The sequence below is a fragment of the Protopterus annectens genome, chromosome 3.part0, assembly GCF_019279795.1.
Source record: "Protopterus annectens isolate FY-2018-M chromosome 3.part0, PAN1.0, whole genome shotgun sequence".
In the NCBI taxonomy this organism is placed as follows: domain Eukaryota; kingdom Metazoa; phylum Chordata; order Ceratodontiformes; family Protopteridae; genus Protopterus; species Protopterus annectens.
In genome coordinates, this window is record NC_056731.1 from 185,252,795 (window position 1) to 185,277,576 (window position 24,782).

Consider the following 24,782-nt stretch of genomic DNA (forward strand, 5'->3'; position numbering starts at 1 on the left):
GCTAATTTTAAAGTACTTTTTTGTGTTTGAGAAGATTAACTTTGCTGAAAGAAGGGTGTTAAGTGTTGGACAGGAGTGAACTGTTTTGGCAGCTTGAACTCTTTGCAACAAGTATTCAACTGTGCTTAAATGAATTTTTAAGTAGAAAATCAGAATTGAAGACTAAGAGATTAAAGTAATTCTGCTGTGCACTCCAGTGTTAAGATGATTTTTTTTTTCATTACAAGTTTTTTTTTTGCTCAAATTTTTTATTTAATTTTCTAATAACAATAGAGAGAAAAAAACAAAATAATTTCACAATTTAAATGATAAATTGTAACAAACTATATACAAAATTTACAAAAGGCCTCAATGTGACAATAAAGGGGAATAGCAAAAAAAAAGAGAAATTATAAACATATAAAGAAGGTTATACAATATTCAACAATTCTTGGTTCTTGTTTGATTAATTAGATGAAAATGCATCTAGAGTCATTGTCTTAATAAGAGTGATGACTTTCTCCCAAGGATTATTAGTTAGCTTTTATTAACATTGATACTACTTTGTCCAAAAGAATCATGAAGTCTTCAAAAATTGGAATGGAGGGTGATTTCCACTTTCTTGTAATGTATTTTTTTGGCTACTGACAAAATTGTCCAAAGAATATATTTATTTTTGTTATTTATTGTAATAGATCCATTTATACACAAAAAAATTAAAGATTTTGACAATACAAAAGAATCAGTAAAGATAGCTTGAAGGAAATTGCCAATATCTTCCCAATATTTCTGAATGAGAGAACATTCATAAAAAATATGAGACCAATTGGCTGTACATTTTAGAGAGCATCTCCAACATATCACCTTTCTGGAGAGATTGAATTTAGCAATTTTACTAGGAGTGTAGAAGGCTATATGCAATAATTTCCAGGAAAAAAATCTTCAAACCTGTAGGTTAGAAGTTCATTTTATGGAATATAAAAGATTAGCGTTATTCTCAGAGGTTAGGGACACTGTATAATCCTTAGTAATAAAATCCCATAACTTCTGATTAGGGATAGTTTTATAGTTAATAATGATTTTATAGAGTTTTGAAATCAGATTTTTCCAATTAAATTCTCCATGTAATATTTCATGTATAAGAAGTATAAATTTGGGCATGGACTTAAAGGAAGACTTCTTTATTGTTCTACACAGATCTTGAGTAAATGGGAGTATAGTGTTAAGAGCTAACCAGTCTGAATTTGATAGATTAAATGTTTTAATTAAATGTGCATCCAGTGTATCTAAATTCATTGTACAATGATACCAGCATGTACTTTTTTCATTTCCCAATTACTGAGAGTATCTGCACTAATATTTTTAAAAAAGTTTTTTGTAATTTTAAAAGGGTATAGCAGTTGTATCCACAGTTTAATATCAGCATTATTGTTAACAAAGCTTCTAAAAGTATTATATAGTTTATATCATTTAGATTTGTAGGTTTAATAATCTTATATTGTATATTGATGCAAAGTGCATACCAAAGTTTATTACTTAGATCATCCAGTTGGAAACGTTTTATTAATTTATTTTCATTTAGGATAATAGTTGCATGTAGGGACTTCCAAGCTGAAAAAAATTTTGGATCAATCCAGTTTAATATTGTTTTGAGATTAGAAGCTTTAACATAGGATTCTAAGTCTGGAAAATTTATTCCTGCAAGCTCCCAGGGTCTAATATGATTTGATAAAGCTATTCTATTTTTCTTTGGATACCATAGACATTTCAAGAGAGTTCTGTTTATTTCTCTTAAAATAGATTTACTGGGTAATATAGGAATAGATAAAGCAATGTAATTTATTTTTGGTAGCAAAATCGTTTTAATTAATTGTAGCCTATCTTCAAAATTTAAATGTAATTTATTCCATTTTTCTGTAAGAGTTTTTAATATGTTGACAATGTTGTTATAATTTGTGTTTAAAGTTAAATTGATATTATCACATAGTACAATCCCTAGATATTTTAAAGAAGAGACCTGTTCCCCATCTATTTAATTTATAGTCGATTTGATGTTATCATTGAGTTTTTTTTATTTAATAATATGTGATTAGACTTAGAGCTACTAATTTTTAATCCTGAAATACAATAACATTTTTTAACTAATAAATCTAATTCTTGTAAGGATTCTTCTGAATTTATTAAAGTAAGTAAAGATATCATCAGCAAATAGCATTATCTTAGAATCAAATTGATTATATATATTAAAGCCTTTAATGTTGGAGATTATATTGGATTGCCAAAGAAAAAGGTTCTATTGTTAATGCAAATAAAATTGGGGACATCGGGCAACCTTGTTTGGTACCTTTAGTACTTTTAATCGATTCTGACGTAAATGGTCCTAATTTTACATAGGCTAGATTATTATTATAAATATGTTTTATAAAAGTAATAAATTGAATAGGGAACTTATATGATTCAAGAATTTTAAAAAGAAAATTCCAGTTTAAAGAGTCAAAGGCTTTTTCAGTATCAAGGGTGATTATAAGAGCTTCTTGATTATCTCTATTCAGGATATCTGTGGTGGTCAGGATTCTTTGATTGTTATCTTGGGTACGCCTGTTATAAATAAATTCTGTTTGATCTTCAGTGATGAGATGTGTTAGTGAGTTCTTAAACCTATTGACTAAGATAGACATTAAAATGTTATAATCATTATTAATCAACGTGATTGGTCTATATGAACTGCACAAATGAGAATCTTCATTTTCTTTTAGTATAGGAGTAATTAATGAGTATCTCCATGAAGGTGGAATTATACCTTGTAAGTACGATTCATTGAAAGCCTTATGTAGAATGGATATAGCCGGAGATGGTAGAAGCTTGTATATTTCATTAATAATACCATTTATGCCTGGTGATTTGTTGTTTTTGCTTTCTTTAATTTTTTCATTAATTTCCTTTAGGGAAATTTGTTTCTGAATCTCATTAATTACATTTTCTGGTAAGTTTTTTAATTTAGAAAAGTCCATGCCATGGTCTGAAATACTTTGTTGAGAATCTTTGTTTTTGTATTGTTCTGAGAAGTAATATTTAAAAGCATCTAAAATATCACTTATGTCAGAGACTTTTTTATTATTCCTCCCTTCATGAATCACACTCACAATATTATTTTCAATAGAATTTCTTTTTACTCTTAATGCTAGATTACGCATATACTTTGAAGATGTAGAGTAAGAATTTAACTTAAGTTTTTCCAGAGCTAAATTAGTTTTGTGGGTTAAAATGCCATTATATTTTTTATTTAAGATTCAATTTCCTTTTTCTTATTTGAGGAAGGTCTTGTATTGTCATTGTTAATTACTACAATGTGTTTCTGTATATTAGTTAGTTCAGACTCCCATTCCTTCATTTTGTTATTAAACCATGTAATAGTTTTGCCATATAAATAAGCTTTCAAGGAGTCCCATAGGATTACTACGTTTACTTTACTGTTTAGGTTTGTATCTAGGAAGAATTTTATTTCTGTGTCTAACCAAGGTTTGAATTGTTTTAATTTGGTAATATAGGCTGGAATTCTTTTAGTAAAAGACAGCTTCTTAAAATCTGTTTGTATATTAAAAATGAGTGCATTATGATCAGACATAGGGCATGGGGTTATTGTAAAGTATGATATTTTGTTTTTTAGTTCTGGGATATTAAAATTTTATCAATTCTAGTCTGAGTCTTATGTCTAAAATTACTGTGAGAGAATTCTAGTGAGCTATCATTTTTAAGATAAAATAAATCATATAACTGTAAGATATTCTTCGTGTTTCACTGTTACAGTCATTACATTTGGGTAATCTGCTGACAGGTTGCCCTCAGTCAGCTTGATTAACAAAGGCTTGGGTCCTGCGTCAGTTGCTGTCCCTTCTTCCATGACGTCAGGTCGTCAGGGGTATAAAACATGCAGCCGATGCCATTATATCAGCCTTTCTTGCCGCGTGGTGCCCAGAGCAGAAGCAGTTCGCAAATGCCGATTGTCCGTCTCCTGTAATTTTCATTTTCAAGTTTCAGAACCGAAGTCTTCAACTAAAAGCTAAGTACCCCGTTGGGGAAACTTTTTCTTGCTCCTTAGCGATGTCAGTAAAAGTTAATAATTGTATTACTTGTGGGAAGCAAATACCTCATAAGGATTTTCATTTGTACTGTATTCCTTGCCTAGGCCCTGACCACAACGTGCCTTGCTGTCGGATTTATGCTAAATTTTATCAACGCACTATTAAATGTAGGTATGTTTTTGCTTCTAAATATTTTGGCTCAAGATTTAACTATCCAGAAATGTCGTCGGTTAGCAATCCGACTACCGGAATACCTAAAAAACACAAAGAAAAAGACAGAGACAGACCGTCAAGGTCCAAAACTGACGATGAAGCTTCTCCTAAGCCAGTCGCCGGTTAGCCGGTACTCAGTGAGGCGCTTTTGCAGCCCCTGATACCTGCTACTTTTGATTCACAGGCCTCTTCTGAGACCCATTCGGAGTACGGTATGCCGTGAGATACTTTAAGTATTGAACCCGCTGATGTCTTTACCTTAGATGGGTCCGGAGCCACTGAGCAGGCACTGGCTTCTGAGGGTGTTTTCAGGCCTAAAGATTTGTATGTTAAACCGACGCCATCTTCAAAACTAAGGCCAAAAAACTACTTCTACTAAAAAAACAACGCTTGGGCCACGTGTACAGGCCCCAATGCCTAAAAAACAAATTATCAAAATGACTGAGGATTTAATTACCTTGATTAGGTGCACCCATCCCCCTCCTGCTAAGAGGCCTAGGCAAGGCACTGACTATGAATCTTCAGATCAGGTTTCTATTTCTTCTGATTCCTCTTCTGATCAGGAATTATCTATTCCCACTTATGAGAGGACTCTGTTGCAGAAGATTCCATCCCTTCTGCTTCTCCTCCTGAGGATTTTTCTTTTGGCGAAACTTTGCATACCTTAAGGGAACACTTTCACTGGGAGAGTCAGGATTTCTCAGAATCTAAAAAGAGACTTGGGGGATGTTTTTGTTCTTCCTCAGCATAGACCTTTGGCTATACTTCCTGTTCTAGATATTGTTGATAATGTTTTCTTGGAGTCCAGTATGGCTCCTGACTCCCTGCCTCCGACTCCTAGTAAAGCCAGACAGATACTACAGGGTTCCTGACTCCAACAAATTCCTCTTTAAAAACCCTACTGCTGACCCTGAAAACATTTCTCAGGGTCCCAAGGGCATTAAGGCTTCTACTGCTAAAAATCCTACCCCTTCTGATAGAGATTCCAGGGCGCTGGATAGATTGGGTAAGAAGGTTTACACGTCTGCAACCTTGGCAATCAGGGCTTTAAACTGTCAGTTTCATATGCTTAAATATCAACAGCATGTCATGGGTTTACTTAAACAGAAACTGTTGTTCATTTCTGACTGTGTGGAAAATAAAGAGTTGCAGGATTTATTGCATTCAGCTGAACAAGTTGGAAAACATACTTTGCAATGTGGTTTTGATTCCTTGGAGGCCTCTTGCAGGGCCACTGTAACTGGATCTGTGATAAGAAGGCATGCTTGGCTCAAGGAGCAAAATCTGTCTGACCATGTTAAAGCAAAATTGTTGGATGCTCTTTTACAACAGGACAGTCTATTTGGTAATAAAGCTGAAGAAGTTTTGAAAAAGATGGAAGATAAAGCTATATCTATGCAAACTGTGAAAGATTTCTTACAAGTCCAGCCACCCAGGTTCAGTAGGCCCTGGCCTACTAAGAACTGGTCCTTTCCAGTACCCACTAGAGCCGCTCAGGTCAAACCCAGACATTCCAAAGGCTCCAGGTTTCAGTCGCAAAGAACTTATAGAACAAAGCAACGGGGTGCCTCCACCTCCAAATCTGGAAGTAACAGGGCACCTTCCTACGGTAAACAGTCTCAATGACTTTCCACTTCAGTCACCAAGCACATATCTTTTGGCCGCCCCTTTGTGGGGAAAACTGGCACTTCATGCACAAAACTGGCAACTGATTACCCAGGACAAATGGGTTTTAAATATAGTATCCCAGGGACACAGATTTAGTTTCCACACGTTGCCAATCCCAAACGCATGGCCAGATCTGCCTCCAAATCAGTGGGCAGAGGCCCAGAAACAAGTTATGTCCCTCCTGAATATGGAGGCTATTCATCTAGTACCAGAAAAGGAAAAGGGGCAAGGTTTTTATTCAAGACTTTTCCTAGTACCCAGAAAAGACAAATCATGATGTCCAATTCTGGACTTATCCATTCTAAATACATTTCTAGACATTCCAAAATTCAAGATGCTGACTCTCCAACAGTTACTACCTATGCTAGGCAAGGATGCCTGGTTGGTAACTCTAGACTTAAAAGAGGCTTACCTGCATATCCCAATCAGGGAATCTTGCAGAAGATACCTCCGCTTCAAAGCAGGCTATCTGCATTACCAGTTCTCTGCACTGCCCTCTGGCTTATCTACTGCACCCAGGGTCTTCACAAAGTGCCTGGCACCAGTAATTGCATTTTGCAGGCAAAGAAATATTCAAATTTATCCATACCTGGACGATTGTCTAATTCAGGCAGAAAACAAGGAGACTCTTCTAAAACATCTGGCATTTGTAAAAAGGCTTCCAACTTGTCTAGGGTACACCATAAACGAAAAGAAATCACAACTGGTACCCTCTCAAATAATTACATTCCTGGGTGCAAACTTGAATACAACTGCCCAGATGACTTGCCTTACGCCAGAAAAACAAATTCAATTAATGACTTACTTCAAACAGGTGGCCACAAAAACCCAGCTATCTGCAAGACAAATTCTGCAGAACTTGGGGTTCATGGCCTCCTGCATTCTTCTAATTCCATATGCAAGACCGCATATGAGGAAACTTCAATGGTACCTAAAAAGCTTATGGAGTGAACATTGTCACAGCCTGGAAACAATTATTCCTATCATTCTTTGCCTGCAACTAGAGTTCCTATGGTGGGCAGAGGCCTGCCACCTAAACAAGGGACTGTTGTTCATTCCACCCCCTGCTGCCCAAACTCTGACTACAGACGCATCGGATTATGCTTGGGGGGGGGGGGCGCATCTGGCAGGGAGATGCATTCAGGGCCAATGGTGCCCAAATCAAATGCACCTACATATCAATCAGAAAGAGATGCTAGCTGTACAGAATGCTCTGACAGCCTTCAAGGACTATCTTTATCCAGGACAACTACTGATAAAGACAGACAACACCACAGTCATGTGGTACATAAACAAGCAGGGGGGTACCCTTTCCTACCCCCTTTGCAGACTAGCCATGGCATTGTGGAATATGGCCTTGACTTATCAAATACATCTACAAGCTCAGTTCCTGCCAGGAAAGCAAAATACTCTGGACCCAAACGAATGGAAACTGGATCCACAAATCTTCAGCATGTTGGCACGCAAATGGGGGAGCCCAGACATAGATCTTTTGCCTCACCCCAAAACTATCAGTTGGACAAATTCTGCACAAGAATTCATCACAAAAAAGCTTGGAAAGTTATCTTCAGCTGGAAAAATCTGTCAGTCCCTCCAGACTGACCTCACCAACACTGGTACTCGCTCCTGTGCAATATGTCGCACCTTCCTCCTTGGTACCTGCCTCAGACACCTTACCTACTGTCTCAGCAGAACTATCAAATTCTGCACACTCAGCTCCAAACTCTGAATCTTGCAGCATGGCTAATCAACTAATTTCACCAGTTACATCTCTCAGCAAACCTGTGATGGATGTCATTTTGGAGGCTAGAAGGCCTAGTACTAGAAAATCTTATGCTGACAAATGGAAAAGATTCTGTTTCTGGAACCAAGCACAAGGAATAATCACAGCAATGCCCAATATTCCACAGATTCTGCAATACTAACTGAGATGCTTCACAAGGGCCTATCTTTTTCTTCCATAAAAATCCATGCCTCTGCCATTTCAGCTCATTACAACACAGGGCCTCCCTTCTTTTCTCATCCTTTGCTAAAGCAGTACCTCAGAGGGGCCAAAAATTTAAGACCTCCCAGGAGAGCACCAACTCCTGCATGGGACCTCAATTTTGTTTTGGAAAAACTCACACTACCTCCTTTTGAGCCAGCTGCTACTGCAGACCTAAAATTTCTCTCTTGGAAAACAGCTTTTCTTTTAGCAGTTACTTCAGCTATAAGGATTTCAGAATTACAGGCTCTTATGGCAGTGGAGCCTTTCATTATTTTTTACCCGGACAAGGTGGCTCTTGGGACCAATCCATCCTTTATGCCTAAAGTGGTATCTAGTGTGGCCCTCAATCAGACCATTCATCTGCCAACTTTCTTCCCAAATCCACAGAACAAGGGTGAGTGGATTCTGCATTCATTGGATGTACACAGACAGCTAAGATTCTACTTAAACAGGACAAAATCCTTAAGAAAATCTGAACAATTACTGGTGGCATTTGCTGCAGGGGCAGAGGGAAAGGCTATTTCAAAGCAGACTATTTCCAAATGGATAAGCCATTGTATTCGTTTCTGCTATATGCACCGTGGTAAACCTGTCCTCAAGGGGATCAGATCTCATTCCACCAGGGCTGTATCTGCTTCTGCAGCCTTTCTCAGAGGGGTTCCTACCAGAGACATTCTAGAAGCTGTTACCTGGAGCTCAGTTCATACTTTCACTAAACATTACCATTTACCTCTCTTCTCTAAATCCAGAGCAGGCTTTGCCACTGCTGTCCTGCAGGGCCTTATAGCTGCTCCTAATGCTGTATAAATCCATCCTCCCAACCATAGTTTTGGGATTCTACCCAAATGTAATGACTGCAACAGTGAAACACGAAGAACATAGTACAGTTGTGTACACTTAACATAAATGTAGATGTTCGAGTGTATTCACTGTTGCAGTCCTGGTTACCCTCCTTCCAGCCCCCTGATTTTTCTCTAACTATACATGTCATTTCTGTTACTAACTTTAAAAGCCTTTTTGGTGTATTCGCTTTTGTTTGGAGGTATGTTTTGTGTAATTATATATATATATATATATATATATATATATATATATGGATCCCTATCACAACATTGACACGCCACAAATCCGACACTCAAAACAACAACACTAAAACACCGAAAACGCACAAAACCGAACACCATAACACAGACACCCAAAACACCGACACACAAAACGTAAACTACACATAACACACAACTATACATGCACTAACCCTAACCCAAACCCTAACCCTAAGGTCCGACACTACCGCACACTTACCTTACCCACACCCTAACCCTAACTCACTTAACCCGCCACTAAACCTACATTCCGTCACTATCGCACACTTACCCTACCCGCACCCTAACCCTAACTCACTTAACCCACCACTACACCTAAAGTCCGTCACTACCGCACACTCACCTTTCCCGCACCCTAACCCTAAATCCCACACTATCTCACACTTACCTGTCCGCTCCCTAACGCTAAATCCCTCACTATCGCACACTTACCGACTCGCGCTTACACGTTGCCCATGTCGGTGTTTTGGCTGTCGGGATTTCACATTGTCGATCATCTGTCTCGTCGGTCGTCTTGAGTCGGTCTTCTTAGCGTCGGTGTTTCAGCATGTCGATGAAGTCAAGGGGACCCATATATATATATATATATATATATATTGCTCCCCATTTGGGGGGCACTTGACATCTGGGGCAAGAAAAACTGATATAATAGCATCGGCTGCATGTTTTATACCCCTGACGACCTGACGTCATGGAAGAAGGGACAGCAACCAATGCAGGACCCAAGACTTTGTTAATCAGGCCGACTGAGGTCAACCTGCCAGCAGATTACCTAAATGTAATGACTGCAACAGTGAACACACTCACTCGAACATCTACATTTGTGGTAAGTGTACACAACTGTACTTTATCTGTCCATTTTTTAAGATATTTCCCTATAGAGATAATACGAAAAGGTCTTTTGTTAGAGGTTTCTGATGCATTAAATAGACAGTTAAAATCTCCCCCTAGAATCAGACTACCTTTAATAGTTTTAATAACAAGTTCTAAGTTTTTTTTTTATTGTTTTTACTCCAATTCCAGGAAACCAATAAGCATTAACTAATGTCCAAATTCTGTTATTAAATTTTATTATTATAATTGATAGAAGACCATCCTTGTATTCATAGTTGTAAATAACTTGAGGAGAGAGAGTGTTTTCCTTCCACAATGTTAAGACTCCTCTAGTTTTTTTAGTATGTGAAGAATTAGATAGCTTTAAGTATTCATTAGGGTTCCAAATAAAGCTATAATTTGTTTTAAAGTGAGTTTCTTGTAGAAAAACTACTTGTGCTTTGTTTAATTTCAAGTATTTTAATACAGTAAATATTTTCTTCGGCTTATTTAAGCCATTGACATTCAAAGAAAGAAAAGTCAAATCTATCTTCTTTACTCAAGGATTAAGAGTGGTAAAATGATATAATAGTAAACATTTGTAATATTTAATTATTGTGTATCATTCTTAAAAAGGTTATATTCTGATGACAAATTGCTAATTCCCACTAAAAAATACAATTTAAATTTAGACTGAGGCCTGTAAAAGTAAAAATTATGTTTAAAAAAGTGATTAGACTTTAGTAAAACCTTTAACTGACATGGAATGTGAACCGTTCCTAATCTGACAGAATAAAAATATCCAGTCAGAGTAACCATCATTCCAAAGAATTGTACAAAATTTCCCAACTTGAGGCTCCAGAATATGTATTCTATGGATATTCTATAAGCTAATTAGTTTGAGAGAACAACAATAAACTGATGTGACATATAATTTTAACTATATTGAATGTATTTAAACTCTACTAGCAAAGATGTTTTTTATTGAGAAAAATATATTCTCGTTACCATACGTAGCTTTACAAAAGCAAATAATTAATAGCTTGACAAGTAGATCTGTATGAGATTGTTTATCAAAAGAGAAGTACTCAAACACCAATTGGCTATGTAAGCATTTCTATTAGAATTAATAGATAAGTAAACGTTTACGTCAGTTAGAGCAAATCAGCAAGACAGTAGATCAGCACTTGAAGATAATTTATAGTGACAATGGTAAGTTAGTTTATATTGGTGGGCTAAGCATCACTTAAATACATTGCACTCTTCACTCAACAAATAGTTACATAACTGGTAATGAAAAGGGAAATTTTTATCAGCGCAATTCTAAGCTGGATTTATGTCAAATTATGAGTACTTCCAGGGAATCTTTAGTTCACTCCATTTTTATTGTAAAAGTAAATGATGTTAGTATAATTCAATTAAATATTGGTCTAATAAGCATCATATTAACCAAAATATGTTAACAGTTAAAGAGACAGTACCAGTACATTCTAATATCATTTCATTATATCTATTGATAATTAAAGCTTTATTAAATATGTCTATGGTAACAAGAATAAAGATGTGTTGTTATTACCAGTCATAGAGCAAAATGATGAAATAAATAAACCAAAAACATTTTGCCTCTTTTGTTACGGAGAGAAACTGTGAATAAATAGTAAAATGCCTGTAATTTCTTCTTATATGACTAACTGCAGTCCATCATTTAGTTATTATGTGTATTTATCAACATACTCTGTAAAGTATGGCACAACGGGAGATGTAATAAACAGAAGTTTTTGACCATATCAAGAATCTGAGCTGGAGTTATGTTTTGAGTTTGTTATGAAGGGTCATACAGAAGCATTCAATGACTAATACAGTGGTTACACAGTTATATCTACATGTTATTCTCAATGCTAGAGTGACATGAGTTTGTTTTAAAGGATTAAGGTATGACAATTTGATACTTCCTGACAGAGACACAAAATGCAGATTAGCTAGGACAATATGATATAGGACAACAGTTTGTGTGTAAAAAAAAAAAAAAAAATTCAAACAAACAAAGCAGTCCCCTACCAAAATTTATCTTGACAAATTGTCTTTCACTAGTAGTGTTAATATTATGTTGCTACCCTATAGATGCGTTTGCCACTAGTGATCAAATGCTTGTAGATGTTAGTGCTTGTAAGGAGTCCACTGTTCATTAATAGAATCCATTCTATGTGTTCATTAGTTTTCATTAACTGAACATCATAGTAATTATGAATAAAGAGACAAGGTATAGTGTGTGTGAATAGTAGTTCTGATGAAATTTGAAACCAGATTGTTTATTTGTCTAGTTTATCCATTCTTTCAAATATCTGCAGAATTTCAGTAATCCTGAAATGATGTCATCTTTAATTAGCATAGCACCGCCTTACTTTCTATGAAGACTAATTGACAAACAAAAGTTTAATTTTTCAATTAACTGCCTTAAATTATATCATAATGTCTGGGTGCCATTCTTATGTTAATTTTCATTAATATACTATTAACTGCCCAGGACCAATGCAATATCTGTAGACATTAGCTTATTTAAAACACATTAACGTTAGACAGAATACTCATGTGGGAATCTATCAATGAGCACAAAGACACCGATATCATTGCCTCTATGTGTATTATCTGAACAGGCTAAACTAATCCAAAAAGATGCTTACATTTTCCCATATAAAATCCTTTCAAAGAATGTAATTTTAGGTTGGCAACACACATTAAGCAATCAAATAAGTGCTAAAATTAGACAGACGTTTAAATGATGTCTGCATTACCACCATACTACTCCAATCCCAAACAACATCTCTTAAATTATTTCATGTATCATCCTTAATAAAAGGGGTTTTATGAGCCTTGAAGCAGTAAACAAGCAAAACAATGTATGTTGCTTGTCTGTTCATAAAGTGACAGGAGAGAAAAAAAAAAAACATGAAAATACGTTATTTGACTTGGTTCGCAGTCAGAGCAAACCTCGTTTGTACCAACGCTGAACCCAAGCCATTACTGCATGCACATAACTTCAAGGGTCTCCTCTAAAACTATGCATGATGTCCAATGTGTTATGAACAGCAAATATAAACCACTTTCAGGCCATATTTATAAGAGACTGAAAGCATGATACTAAAAGTGAATTTTAATACTTTACAAGAGTCTGGGGAAAAAAACTTGAAAATACGTTATTTGACTTGGTTTGCAGTCAGAGCAAACCTCATTTGTACCAACGCTAAACCCAAGCCATTACTGCATGTACATAACTTCAAGGGTCTCCCCTAAAACTATCCATGATGTCCATTGTGTTATGAACAGCAAATATAAACCACTTTCAGGCCATATTTATAGGAGACTGAAAGCATGACACTAAAAGTGAATTTTAATACTTTACAAGAATGTGGAAGGAGAACTGTCAGACAGAGTGCCGTCTTGTCTTTCATGGTTTACTCTACTACTATGAAGCATTGTCCTTAACCTGTTTAGAATTAGTGTGAAACTACTCTTGTATTTTAAATATCAGCTGTTTATTTTTGCGATGATATTCTAAATCGTGAGAATAGACAGCCTTTCTTTTTTTTTTTCTTTCTTTTCCCTCCCCCCGTCTCTCCAGGGATTACATCTTTTTTTTTTTCCATTTTGCAAAACATTTTGACCTTTTCAATCTGTAGCTATAGCTTGTCCACTTCTGTTTGACGTGATGCTTAACAGTAAGTACAGGCCTTGATTTACAGAATGATTTGTCAGTTCAAAGCAGTAGGGAAAATAAACTGCTTTTTATTTCGTATAATGCACGAGACTGATGTTTTATGAGGGAAGCAATAAACTATCAGCTTAGAATGTTGAAACTCTAGTTGATATAAAAAAAAACATTTACAAGGGAAAATAAATTTGTGTTATGTTTAAACCATGTATTACATTAAAACATTGTGAAATAATTCCAGCAAATGTACGCTTTGTCAGACATGCCCAAAACCAGACTTTGAGAGTGAACATTACAGATTCATAACCATATTATACTCATTTTAACCTGTTAAAAGACATTGAAGTCTAAAAAGAGAAATAAGCTCTTGTAAGCAAAGCCTAACTGACTTTACATTTTAAGCATACTTAGCAATTATACCTGTTTGAGAGAATTAATAATAATTTTAAACTATATACTTTACTAAGAAATAAATGAAGGAATATTCACAAATAAAGTGATGATACATACTTATTTAGATCTTCATGAACATGTTATCATTTAGTTTGATCTTTGAAAGAACTAGAGAGTCCAGCACTTTTAAAAACAGTCTTCAACTTCTTTTTTACATCCATCCAATTATTTTTCTCAAATAATCTTTTAAGAGTTGTAGATGGTGACCAGTCCATACATTCTGGGATTGTAATAATGTTTTTGTTCTGGATGAATGAGTCAGCTTCTTCAATATTATTGAAAGACCTCATTTCATTCTGATGAAAGATTTTGATTTTAGCCGGGTAGACAAGTTGTGCTTTGATTTTATTTTGCTTTAACAGTTTTACCAGTGGCCAGGAACTCTTTCTCATTTCCAGGACTGTCGTGGAGTAATCATTATCAAACCTTATTTGGTTACCTTTGAATGACAAGGGGACTTTTTCTCCATGCTGTTTTTAGTATAAGTTCTTTGTCTAAGAAGGATAGGAACTTCACAACTATAGATCTTGGGGAAGCATTAGGAGAAGAAGGAATATGTTTCCCAATGGCTCTGTGTGCTCTTTCAAGCCCATAGGACAAACCTTCTTTTAAGTCTAAAAAATCAGGTAGCCAGGAATTTAAAAAATAAATGATGTCTTCTTCTGTTTTTTCAGGAAGACCAAAAATTCTAATATTTGTTCTCCTTTCTCTATTTTCAACATCATTTACTTTATCAGCCAATTATTTTGTTGCAAGATAAATTCACAGTGGAATTCATCTTCCTTAAGTCTTCCATCTATATCACTGAGTGAGGTTTCAATGTCCAGAATTTTAGACTGTTGTTGCTGGAGGATCTCTTTCAGTACATCAGTGTGTTGTTGACAGTTTATTTTTAAGTTTTCAAGATTGTCAGTGAATCTATCCATCTTTAAGGATAATTCCTGGAGAGTGATAAATATAGACTGGGTCTCTTTTTTAGTGAGTAGTCAGAATGTGAGGATTTTGATTTGCTTATCTCTGTTCAGGTGAATAATCATCAATTTTGACAGGAAATTCTTTAAGAAAACGCTTCAAAGTTGTACACCCAGTAGATTACAGTTTCTAAAACAGATTGTTCAACGTTTAGAGAGTAGATAATAGGATTTTAATTAATAATTTCCCTGTTTCCTAGTAACTAATGTGGAGCTCAAGAAAAAAGCTGTTACCAGTTGGCCATCTAGGCTCCGCCCCCTTCATTATAAGTTTGAGGTGAACATCTTTTTGTATATATAACATTTCAGTTGTATATGTATTTTTTGAATAAGATGGGAAGAGTGGTTATGAGACAGCTCAACTCACATTGAGCTTTTATTTATTAGTAAGAGAAAACATGTACACCCCATCCCCCACCTTAACAACCCAAGATTACAACATATTAACTTAAACATGCTTTTGTCTAGCCTTTCTTCTCTTTTTATGTGTAATGCCTACATTTCTGTAAACTAAAAAAGAAGAAAAAGGGCACTATTTAACTTCAGTATCTTTTTCACATATAACAATAACTGAAGATGCTTTACTATATAACATGCAGTTTATATCATGACAACTTTTATACAAATACTGTTAAGAACACAAATTGTTTTACTTACTGTTCCATTTTTTCCATTTCCTTTTAGTGTTCTTCCAAACATTAATGCGTGAAGTGAGTATACATTTTTCAGTTCCTCCACAACTTTAACATAGTCATCAGAAGGCCAATCTTTCCACATTTTCTTGCAAAGCCATATTTCACAAATGAATGATGCTTTATAATCTCTCATTTATTCACTAATTTCACTGTTACTGGTCATATTCCTGTTCTCCCAACCGTAGACTCTGGTTTAAATTCAAGGTACTCCTGATTCTTCTAGTCAACTCCTGTGTTTTTTCTCTCAGGCATTTTCCTTTGAGGCATTGAGAAAGGTTTCACTGGCAGTCTCTGTAAGTTTTCTTATCAAAAGAATGAGAAACAATGTCCCCTTCTGTTTAATGACTCACTTTTGGTTGGACAGACTTTTGTATTTTCTCCTTATAGGTTCATAGATTTGTGTTAGGCTGACAACCATTAGGGCGTTTTTAAGCCTAGCCATACATCTCAAATCCCTGCCAAGTTCCCATATCCTTGATGAATGTAAGCAGGGTCTTGGGAGATGAAACATGTACAAGCAGATGGCTGGGAGATAAACCATTTAGAGGTTGCCTGTGTCTATTAGAGAGACAAGTGCCAAACCAGGGATAGATGTCCTGTTCGTCATCCAGTTGCCCAAGTTACACTTGAATTGGGTTAGTGGATAACTCTGCTTTTCTGCTTTACATGGGTGGAGTAGTAGTATCTGGAATACATAGTATTTTTTGTGCTGTTTGTTTTTTGGATATACAGGAGGTCCATCAGGGGGAAGTCTGACAATGCCTTGTATACCAGGCATAGATCTCCCCTCAACAGCTTGTAGGAGACAGAATGCAGGGATAGGTCTTTAAGGCAGTCTGCAGAGGACATGTTACTTACTCCCAGTATTCTTTTAGTGAGGAACCTCTATTGATGGTTCCAATTATTGGATGTGCCTGATTAGGTACATACCAAAGGGGGCATTGTTGTGAATTGTTGGTCTGATGAATGTTTAATACAGTGGAACAATGACCTACTTGGACCTAGATGCCATATCTTTATTTATAAGTTGCACAACGTAGTAGTACTGTAAACACACGATGGTCAGAGGCTGGTTTATTGTCCGTGTGCATCCCTAAGACCCTGACTACTTGGTAGACTCTTAGGGGTATGTTGTCAATTTGATAGTTACCAGGGTTGGATGACTTCCTAAAAAGATACTGTTATGCATTTCTTGGCATTTAGTTTTAGTCCAGGGCTCTGACACCAGTTTTTGTCTGTGTCAGCCTTTCCTGGAAAACGTTTGTGTCAGTGGGAGATTCTATAACTGCTCCTAATTTGTAATTGTCTGCAAACTTGGTCAGCCAGAGGCCCTTGACATTGGCCTTGACTTCAGAGAAGTAAATGCCAAAAAGGGGCGTTCCCAGGACTGATCCCTGAGGGACTCCACTTGTGACTAGGCAGTTTTTATCAGTGGCACTGGTAAGAAAAACTAAACCGATTCAGCCAAGGGTCTGCCATAGAAAAACATGAGTAAAGAAACTGCATTTTTCTTAATGCTGAAAATAGAATGAGTGAAAGGATGCAGTGAGTTAATGTTATACCAAAGTGAGTTGTACTAAGACATAAAATCACATCAGTGTTTATTAATGTATTTTTTAAATCTTTTTTACTCGAATATATTATGCAGCAAAATTAAAAGATCACTGGAAATGAACAAATAGGGTAAGGTAAACTTGATAGGATTTGGGAATGGAATCCATGGGAAGTGTCTCCATCATTATGTCTAGAGTACACATAGTATGTGGTTATGAGGTAATAAATTATTAGTGTGTGGGTTTTGTAGTCTTTACGAATGAAAGTTGTAATTAAAAAAAAAATGCATGTGTGAAGTAAAATTCTTCTTTTTCTGCTCTTGCAACCTCCAATACCTTCACAATTAATAGATGCCAGAGCAACTGTCTGAGTAAACTAATTATTATTAATGTTAACACGGGGTGTAAATAAAGTAATATCTGTCACTGCATGGAATTGCCCCTTCCTCAGCCTCTTACCTACTCATGACCTTGGGCCTTCATGCTGCACACTTAATATCATAACAGGGGTATAGTGTTTAGTTATCCCTTTAACATTCAAACCATTCTGTGCTTTCTCCTTTACTTGAATATGAGAAATAGTTTGATTGTAAGTTGGGTTTGTCTTTTTAACCTCTGCCGCGGTGGTACAGCAGTAGCGTTGTTACCTCACAGAAAGAGGTTCTCTCGTTCAATTTTCAGCTGGAGTGCGGGGAGTGCTTTCTGTGTGGAGTCTGCATGTCCTCCCTTCGGTTGGGTGGGCGTTTGAAAGACAAGCGTAAATGGGTGTGCCTTCGTTGAAGGTTGAACGTCGAGCTGGCACCTCGGCGTTCATGAAAATCTACTGCCAATCATTAGCGGACCAGAGTTCCGCTGTGGCGATCCCTAACTGGGAAAAGCCGAAAGACAACAACAACATAGGAAGAGTGGTTGTGAGTTGAAAGTATGAAGATGTGTAACCCATGATTGTGCAGAAACTTAATTTAAGCACATTTGCATGCACAGGAATTTATTAGTCTGAAAATCTGTAGGACAGTATGATGGGATGAAAGCGCTGCTTCTAAATGGTCATCTTGAGTATTATCTTGTTTGATGAAGGCTGTTTATTTTATTTGGTAGTGTTGCAGTCTTGGAAGGACATCCTAGTGTTCTATGGATTTGTTTTTTTATGTATATAAATTCATATGGATTTATTTTGTTTATTGTTGCATGATGTGAGAACAGCTTCTATTTTGCTGATGTTGCTGACTGAACTTTGTGCAGTGTGCAGCTGATTTTATGTTATAACAGATGGTGTGGGCAAAGTGGAGATAGTTGTGGTAATGCAGAAGCTGTTGTACCATAATGTAGTAGTTAGCCTCTAGGATGTATGTATTATGGGAAGTTTATTAGTATATGCTGTCAGAGTGTCATTTATCTTAAACAGAATGGTATAAGGAGGATTTGAGTCGTATAAAAGTGAGGCTGTGAGAGTGGGCTGGAATGGGGGATAGTAGAATGAATATGTGCGGGTGCTGCACTCTTCTGTATTCAGTGCATGTATTTGGACAAGGTTATTTGAAGTATTGAGTTTGACTTCAAAAAAGCAGCATCAAAATAAATTGAAGACCACTATGCTGTCTCAAATGTGGAAAAATCTGTTCAGTAAGGATCCTGTTACAGTGATAAAAAATAAGATTCCTTAATAGAGTCATTAATTTTGTTCAAGTCTGAGAATAGAAGAAGCTTTCATGATGCAGATTAATATAGTTGTAAGGTTGGACTTTCTGCCAGAGTTTGGAGTCATTTGAGAGAGAGATTGTTGAGAAAGGAATTTCAGAGAGAGGTAAAGTGTGGGTTTTCTCTTACCAGAGGATAATGGCACATATTGTCCCGATACTTGTACATTTTGTGGACCAGAAAAGAGGCTCTTGACAAAATTAAATCAAATGACTTTTCTGCAATGCATGTCACAATTTTGCTGTTGTGGCAGATGCCAGAAAAGTTTTTGATCCTTCCCCGCATACAGTTGGCTGTCATTTCATACTTTTACAGCAGTTGAATGTTTGATGAAAGATAGGTAGTTGGATTTTTTTGAAGTAGGCATGCTTGAAGGAATAGCTGTGTGGTGTGGCAAGTTAATTCAGTGTGCAACATCTGTCTTGTACTGTTGCTGTAACTCTTATTCTGGCAATTCTACTGTAATCTGCATTTAGTCCTTGGTCCAAACCTTGTCATATTAAAAGGGCAGTAAGCAAATCTTCCCCTCTTCTGATTGTGTCAGATGCTCTGTGGATTGCAGTACAGCAGAATTCACCTTCAGGTTCATATTTCTTATACTTATTGGAGAAAGGAGGCTGAGCCTGTTAAATATTGTAGTGAACTGCTCCTGAATAATGTACATTAGTGTCTACCTTAACGTTTATGTATTTCGTCAGGTGAGCACTTTATCTTTGGTTTTATAGAATATAGTATTTATATGTTTTATAAAATATGTTTTTCTTTTGTCCACAGTCAAAGTACAGTCAGGAGCCTAAAACAAAGAAAGGACGACGTGGTCAAGCTGTAGAACCCAAAACGGAGGTACGTATCAGAGACTGCTTTTTGTAGGAATAAGTTCATTGTCACCAGAAGCCTCAGTTATGCTGCAAGTAGCTCTGTGAGGAACAACACAGTAATACAAATTCAAAAATGTCTTGGATATGTCCAGTCAGTGATATTTAATTATTTTTTTCAAGCTCCTGATTAAAAAAGGATGTCATACCCCTGTTCATAAAAATAATTCTTTCTTCTATTATCCATGTTGGAATTCCCTGAACCTGAGTTAAAGGGCTTCCACAGTCTCTACTACTTTCCAACTGTTTCACTAAGCTCAAGTATTCTCCTTGTCTAAAGGAAAGTCTAGTGATAAGCTGATCAAGTGCATAAATTGCCCATATAGTTGTTAGATTATGAAGTTAGAATGTGCACAGTAACTGCATTCATCAATGACATTTTAGCAAACATGCTTCCCCATCTTTTTTTTTTTTTTTTTTTATCATGAAAACAGGTGGAGATAAAAAAACAAAAAAAATGTCCATTTTTGTGGTAAGAGAGACTCTACACTTAATATAGACAACTAAATCCTCATACACCCCAAACAAGTTACTCAACCCTTAAGATGCAAGAGGAAATAAATGGTTGATTTGTTGTCTTTTCTATCCATTCCTCAATGTATGGGCCTTTGGGGTCTGACTTTGGCTACTTTCACGCTTTTAATTTGGTGTTTAGTCTCCTTCCCTTGCCCATAATTCCTTCATGTTGACCCAGCTACCTCAGATCTCATTCACCACTACAAATACAGGACAGATCTGTTGGTACTCAGTAGTGGCTAAGTCAGTTACTTCCATATACATATATATATATATATATATATATATATATATATATATGTGTGTGTGTGTGTGTGTGTGTGTGTAGTGGATATAAAAAGTGTACACACCCCTGTTAAAATGCCAGGTTTTTGTGATATAAAAAAATGAGACCACAATAAATCATATCAAAACTTTTCCCACCTTTAATGTGACCTATAACCTGTACAATTCAATTGAAAAACAAATCTGTTAGGGGGAAAATATAAAAAAATCTACAATAAGGTGGTTAAGCTAATACTTTGTTAAAACACCTTTTGACTTAATTACAGCATTCAGTCTTCTTGGGTAAACACCTGCCATCAATTAAAGAGACTCTGATTAACCCCAAATAAAGTTCAGCTGTCCTAGTAGGATTTTCTTGACATTTACTCGGTTGCCTGCTACAGCAAAAGCTATGGTTCGCAGAGAGCTTACAACGCATCAAAGGGATCTCATTGTTGAAAGGTGTGAGTCAGGAGAAGGGTTTAAAAAAAATTCCACAGCATTGAATATACCATGGAACACAGTGAAGACAGTCATCAAAAAGTGGAGAAAATATGGGTCAACAGTGACATTGCAAAGAACTGTATGTCCCTCGTTGATGAAAAGACAAGATTAAAACTGGTCAGGGAGGCTGCCAAGAGACCTACAGCAACACTGAAGGAGCTGCAGGAATTTATAGCAAGTACTGGTTGTGTACTACATGTGACAACAGTTTCCCATATTCTCCATATGTCTGGACTATGTGGTAGGGTTGCAAGACGGAAGCCTTTTCTTATACAGAAAAACATCCAGGCCTGGCTAAAATTTGTAAAGAATACATCAAGTCTCCCAAAAGCATGTGGGAAATGTGTTATGGTCTGATGAGACCAAGGTTGAACTTTTTGGCCACATTTCCAAAAGGTACGTTTGGTGCAAAAACAGCAATTTGCATCACCAAAAGAACACCTTCCCCATGGTGAAGCATGGTGGTGGCAGTATCATGCTTTGGGGTTGCTTTTCTTCATCTGGAACTGTGACTTTAGTCAAGGTGGGGGGAATTATGAACAGTTTCAAATACCAGTCACTTTTGGCCCAAAACCTTTAGGCGTCTGCTAGAAAGCTGAAGATGAAGAGGAATTTCACCTTTCAGCATGACAATGACCCCAAGCATTCATCCAAACCAAAAAAAGAATGACTTCACCAGAAGAAAATTAAAGTTTTGGAATGGCCCAGCCAGAGCCCACACCTAAGTCCAATAAAAAGTCTGTGGGGTGACCTGTAGAGGGCTGTGCACAAGAGATGTCCTTGCAATTTGACAGAGTTGGAGCGCATTTGCAAGGAAGAGTGGGCAAATATTGCCAAGTCAAGATGTGCCATGCTGATAGACTCCTAGCCAAGAAATATGAATGTTGTAATTAAATCAAAAGGTGCTTCAACAAAGTATTAGTTTAAGGGTGTGCACACTTATGCAACCAGCTTATTGTACATTTTTTATTTTTTATATTTTTTCCCTAGCTGATTTATTTTTCAGTTGAATTGTACAGGTTATGGTCACATTAAAGGTGGGAAAAGTTTTGAAATGATTTATTGTGGGCTAATTTTTTTATATCACAAAAACCTGGCATTTTAACAGGGGTGTGTACACTTTTTATATCCAGTGTGTGTGTGTGTATGTGTAAAACCTTACATTTTTTTTCTTATTATCTGTCTTTTTCTTTGCCTCCTCCTCTAAGCTCTTCTCTTGTTCTGTGCCTTAGGCGTTGGACCTTTCCTTTTTTCCCTGACCAAAAAAAGTTTTTTTCATCGTTTGATAGTTACTGTAGGTTACAGTAGCTTATACAGCATCTGAGAGATGTTTCTGTTATTTATTTATTTATTTTCTCTCTCTCTTTCAAGATGTCGGACAAACCATCAAGGCTTATAAGAATTATGTGGACTGTTCTCACAAATTATCAAATTCTGATGCACACAATAAATGTTTCCGTTGTCTAGGCCACTCACAATTGAACACTTCTTGCTCTGTTTGTGAAGTCTTCGACCAACAGACTATTGTGGAGTGATGAAACAAACTAATTTTCTCCCAGCCGTTGTTAGAGTACCCCTTCAGTTACTGCAAAATGTTTTTCTTCTCCTCCTTTAAAGAAACCAGCTGAAAAACTTAAGGCAAAAACTAAAGAGAAAGAAAATGAGAGCTCTAAAACCTCGAGAAACAGGTCTCTGGAATATAGATCCTTTTTAGTTCAATTTTTCAAAAATCATAAAATCTTCTGAGCCAGTTATTTTCTTGGATCCTCGGAAGAATCTTCAGATCCAGCACACCTCCAAGGTTTTCACCAGAGCCAATTTCTCCTATGCTCTGTTCAGTGATGTAACAGGAAAAAGCTGTACTATCATTATAGACCCCCCCCCCACTGCTGCATTCTTCTGGTCAGCCTGGAGCAAGCAGACAAGATGATGAGGATGAGATTTCTTCAGACCCAGATCCAGTTGGAAGTCCTCCCAACTCTGGCTACCACAGAGGCCAGAAGAATGGCTTTGTCTCCCCATTCAGTAGATGCTCTTTCTCCAGTCTGACCTTTCAGATCGGAGCCTTTGGATCTGCCTTCCACCCAGGACAGGTCTACATTGGAGCCTAGCTTTTGTTCTTCCTCAACACCAAAGAATTCATTGATTCGGTCGGCTCCAGCTTCTTTAGAGCTGTCTGAGTCTCAGCGCGAGTTCCTGACAGAGCCTTGCTGTTGGACAGTTCCACTCTGTCAGCCTGTGACCCAAGCCATGCAGTATTCTGGGATGAGCCTCCTTCGGGGGCTTCGGCTGCTAAGACTTGGCTCCCTGGATCCATATTAAGCTCGGATTTCAAGGTTTTGAGACTGAGTACACTCTTATTCCAGAGAGAAGATTATTCCCCCTCGAGTTCAGATCTGTCCCTCACCCAAAGGATTTCCCAGGGTCCAGAAACTACTCTTGTCCCATCGGGACACCTACTAACCAAAAGTCTTGAACCGGCTCCACTGTAAGAGACCACCTTAGCCTCTGAGTCCTCCAAAGAGCATCCCACTGAGGTACACAGGAATCATGCATGCAAAAGGAGGCACCTGGATTCCCCTCAAGTGTTTTGTCAGCACTGATACTGACATTAATGAAGGGGAAGGTTACCCAGATCCCCCCCTTGAGGATGTTTCATTCAAAGAAGTCCTTGAACTGCTTAAACAGACAGGAGGTTGGTCCTCCCAACCATTATTCCAGAAGAGTCTGTTTTTAGTGAGGCTTTTGGTTTTGGCTCATTTATGACTTGGGTAGTTCTTCCCGCAAATGAGATGGTAGACCTTATCTCTAAGCAAGTGTGGAAGGAGTCAGACACAGCTGAACCCATCCCTGAGAAACCAGATACATTTGTCACTGCCAAGGATCGGCCCCATTGGAGCAAGGGCCTAACTATGGATTCAGTGGTAGTGGCAGCAGCCAACAACAAAGAACTAGCAGAAGAAAGTTCTGTGTCCATCCACTGAATAGGGAGTGTGTGCATTGGACAGATTTGTGAAGCAAGTCTATGCATCATATACCTTCTCGTGAGGGCATTGAATTATTTGGTACATTACTGATTTTCAGAGTGATTTGGCCAAGGAGATCTCCAAATTTCTCCCAGGGACCTTGCATGCAGATCAAAGAAAGCACATTGAAACCCAGCTGGCTACCCTTCAGTCTTTATCTAATGTCTCTATGTACTTTATCTCCAGTGCCACAGAGGGTGCATCTAGTTCAACTGGTACAGGCATATATCCTTCAGGAGATGTGCCTGGTTAAGGCTGTCTGACTTTGAGAACATTTTAAGATGCCCTTTGTGAATGCCCCTTATGACTGATCAACACTCTTTGGGTCTAAAAGGAATGATGCATTATCTAGAAATGAAAAAAAGGAAGTAAATCCTTTTCTGCTGCAGGGATCAAATTTTCCACTCCTCAGAAAATTTGGTTCTGCAAATCCCAGGCATTTCCCCTGACACTTCTGGAGACAGAACCTCCCCACGACAGAAGGGGGGACTCTTGTAATGGACGTCACCTTACAGGCAGAAGTGGTCCGCAGAATCAAAGTTTCAGAGGTTCTTTCTCTAAGAAGCCTTTTCAAAAACTTTGAATGGTTGGCCAACTGCTGCACTCTGGAGGCAATCGGGGAAGTTAACTGTCCATCCAACAACTGGACCTCTATTACTTAAGACAAATGGGT

General features: G+C 37.1%; 1 protein-coding gene across 6 annotated transcripts in view; it reads left to right on the top strand.

The window, feature by feature from the left end:
- Positions 1-24,782, top strand: part of ZMYND11 (zinc finger MYND-type containing 11) — a 1,778,022-nt gene that overhangs the window by 1,512,231 nt on the left and 241,009 nt on the right. For all 6 annotated transcript variants that reach the window (XM_044064681.1, XM_044064682.1, XM_044064678.1 and 3 more), the window contains one exon: positions 19,699-19,767. In XM_044064681.1, the coding sequence (XP_043920616.1) occupies positions 19,699-19,767 (69 nt within the window). The remainder of the gene's footprint in view (positions 1-19,698; positions 19,768-24,782) is intronic.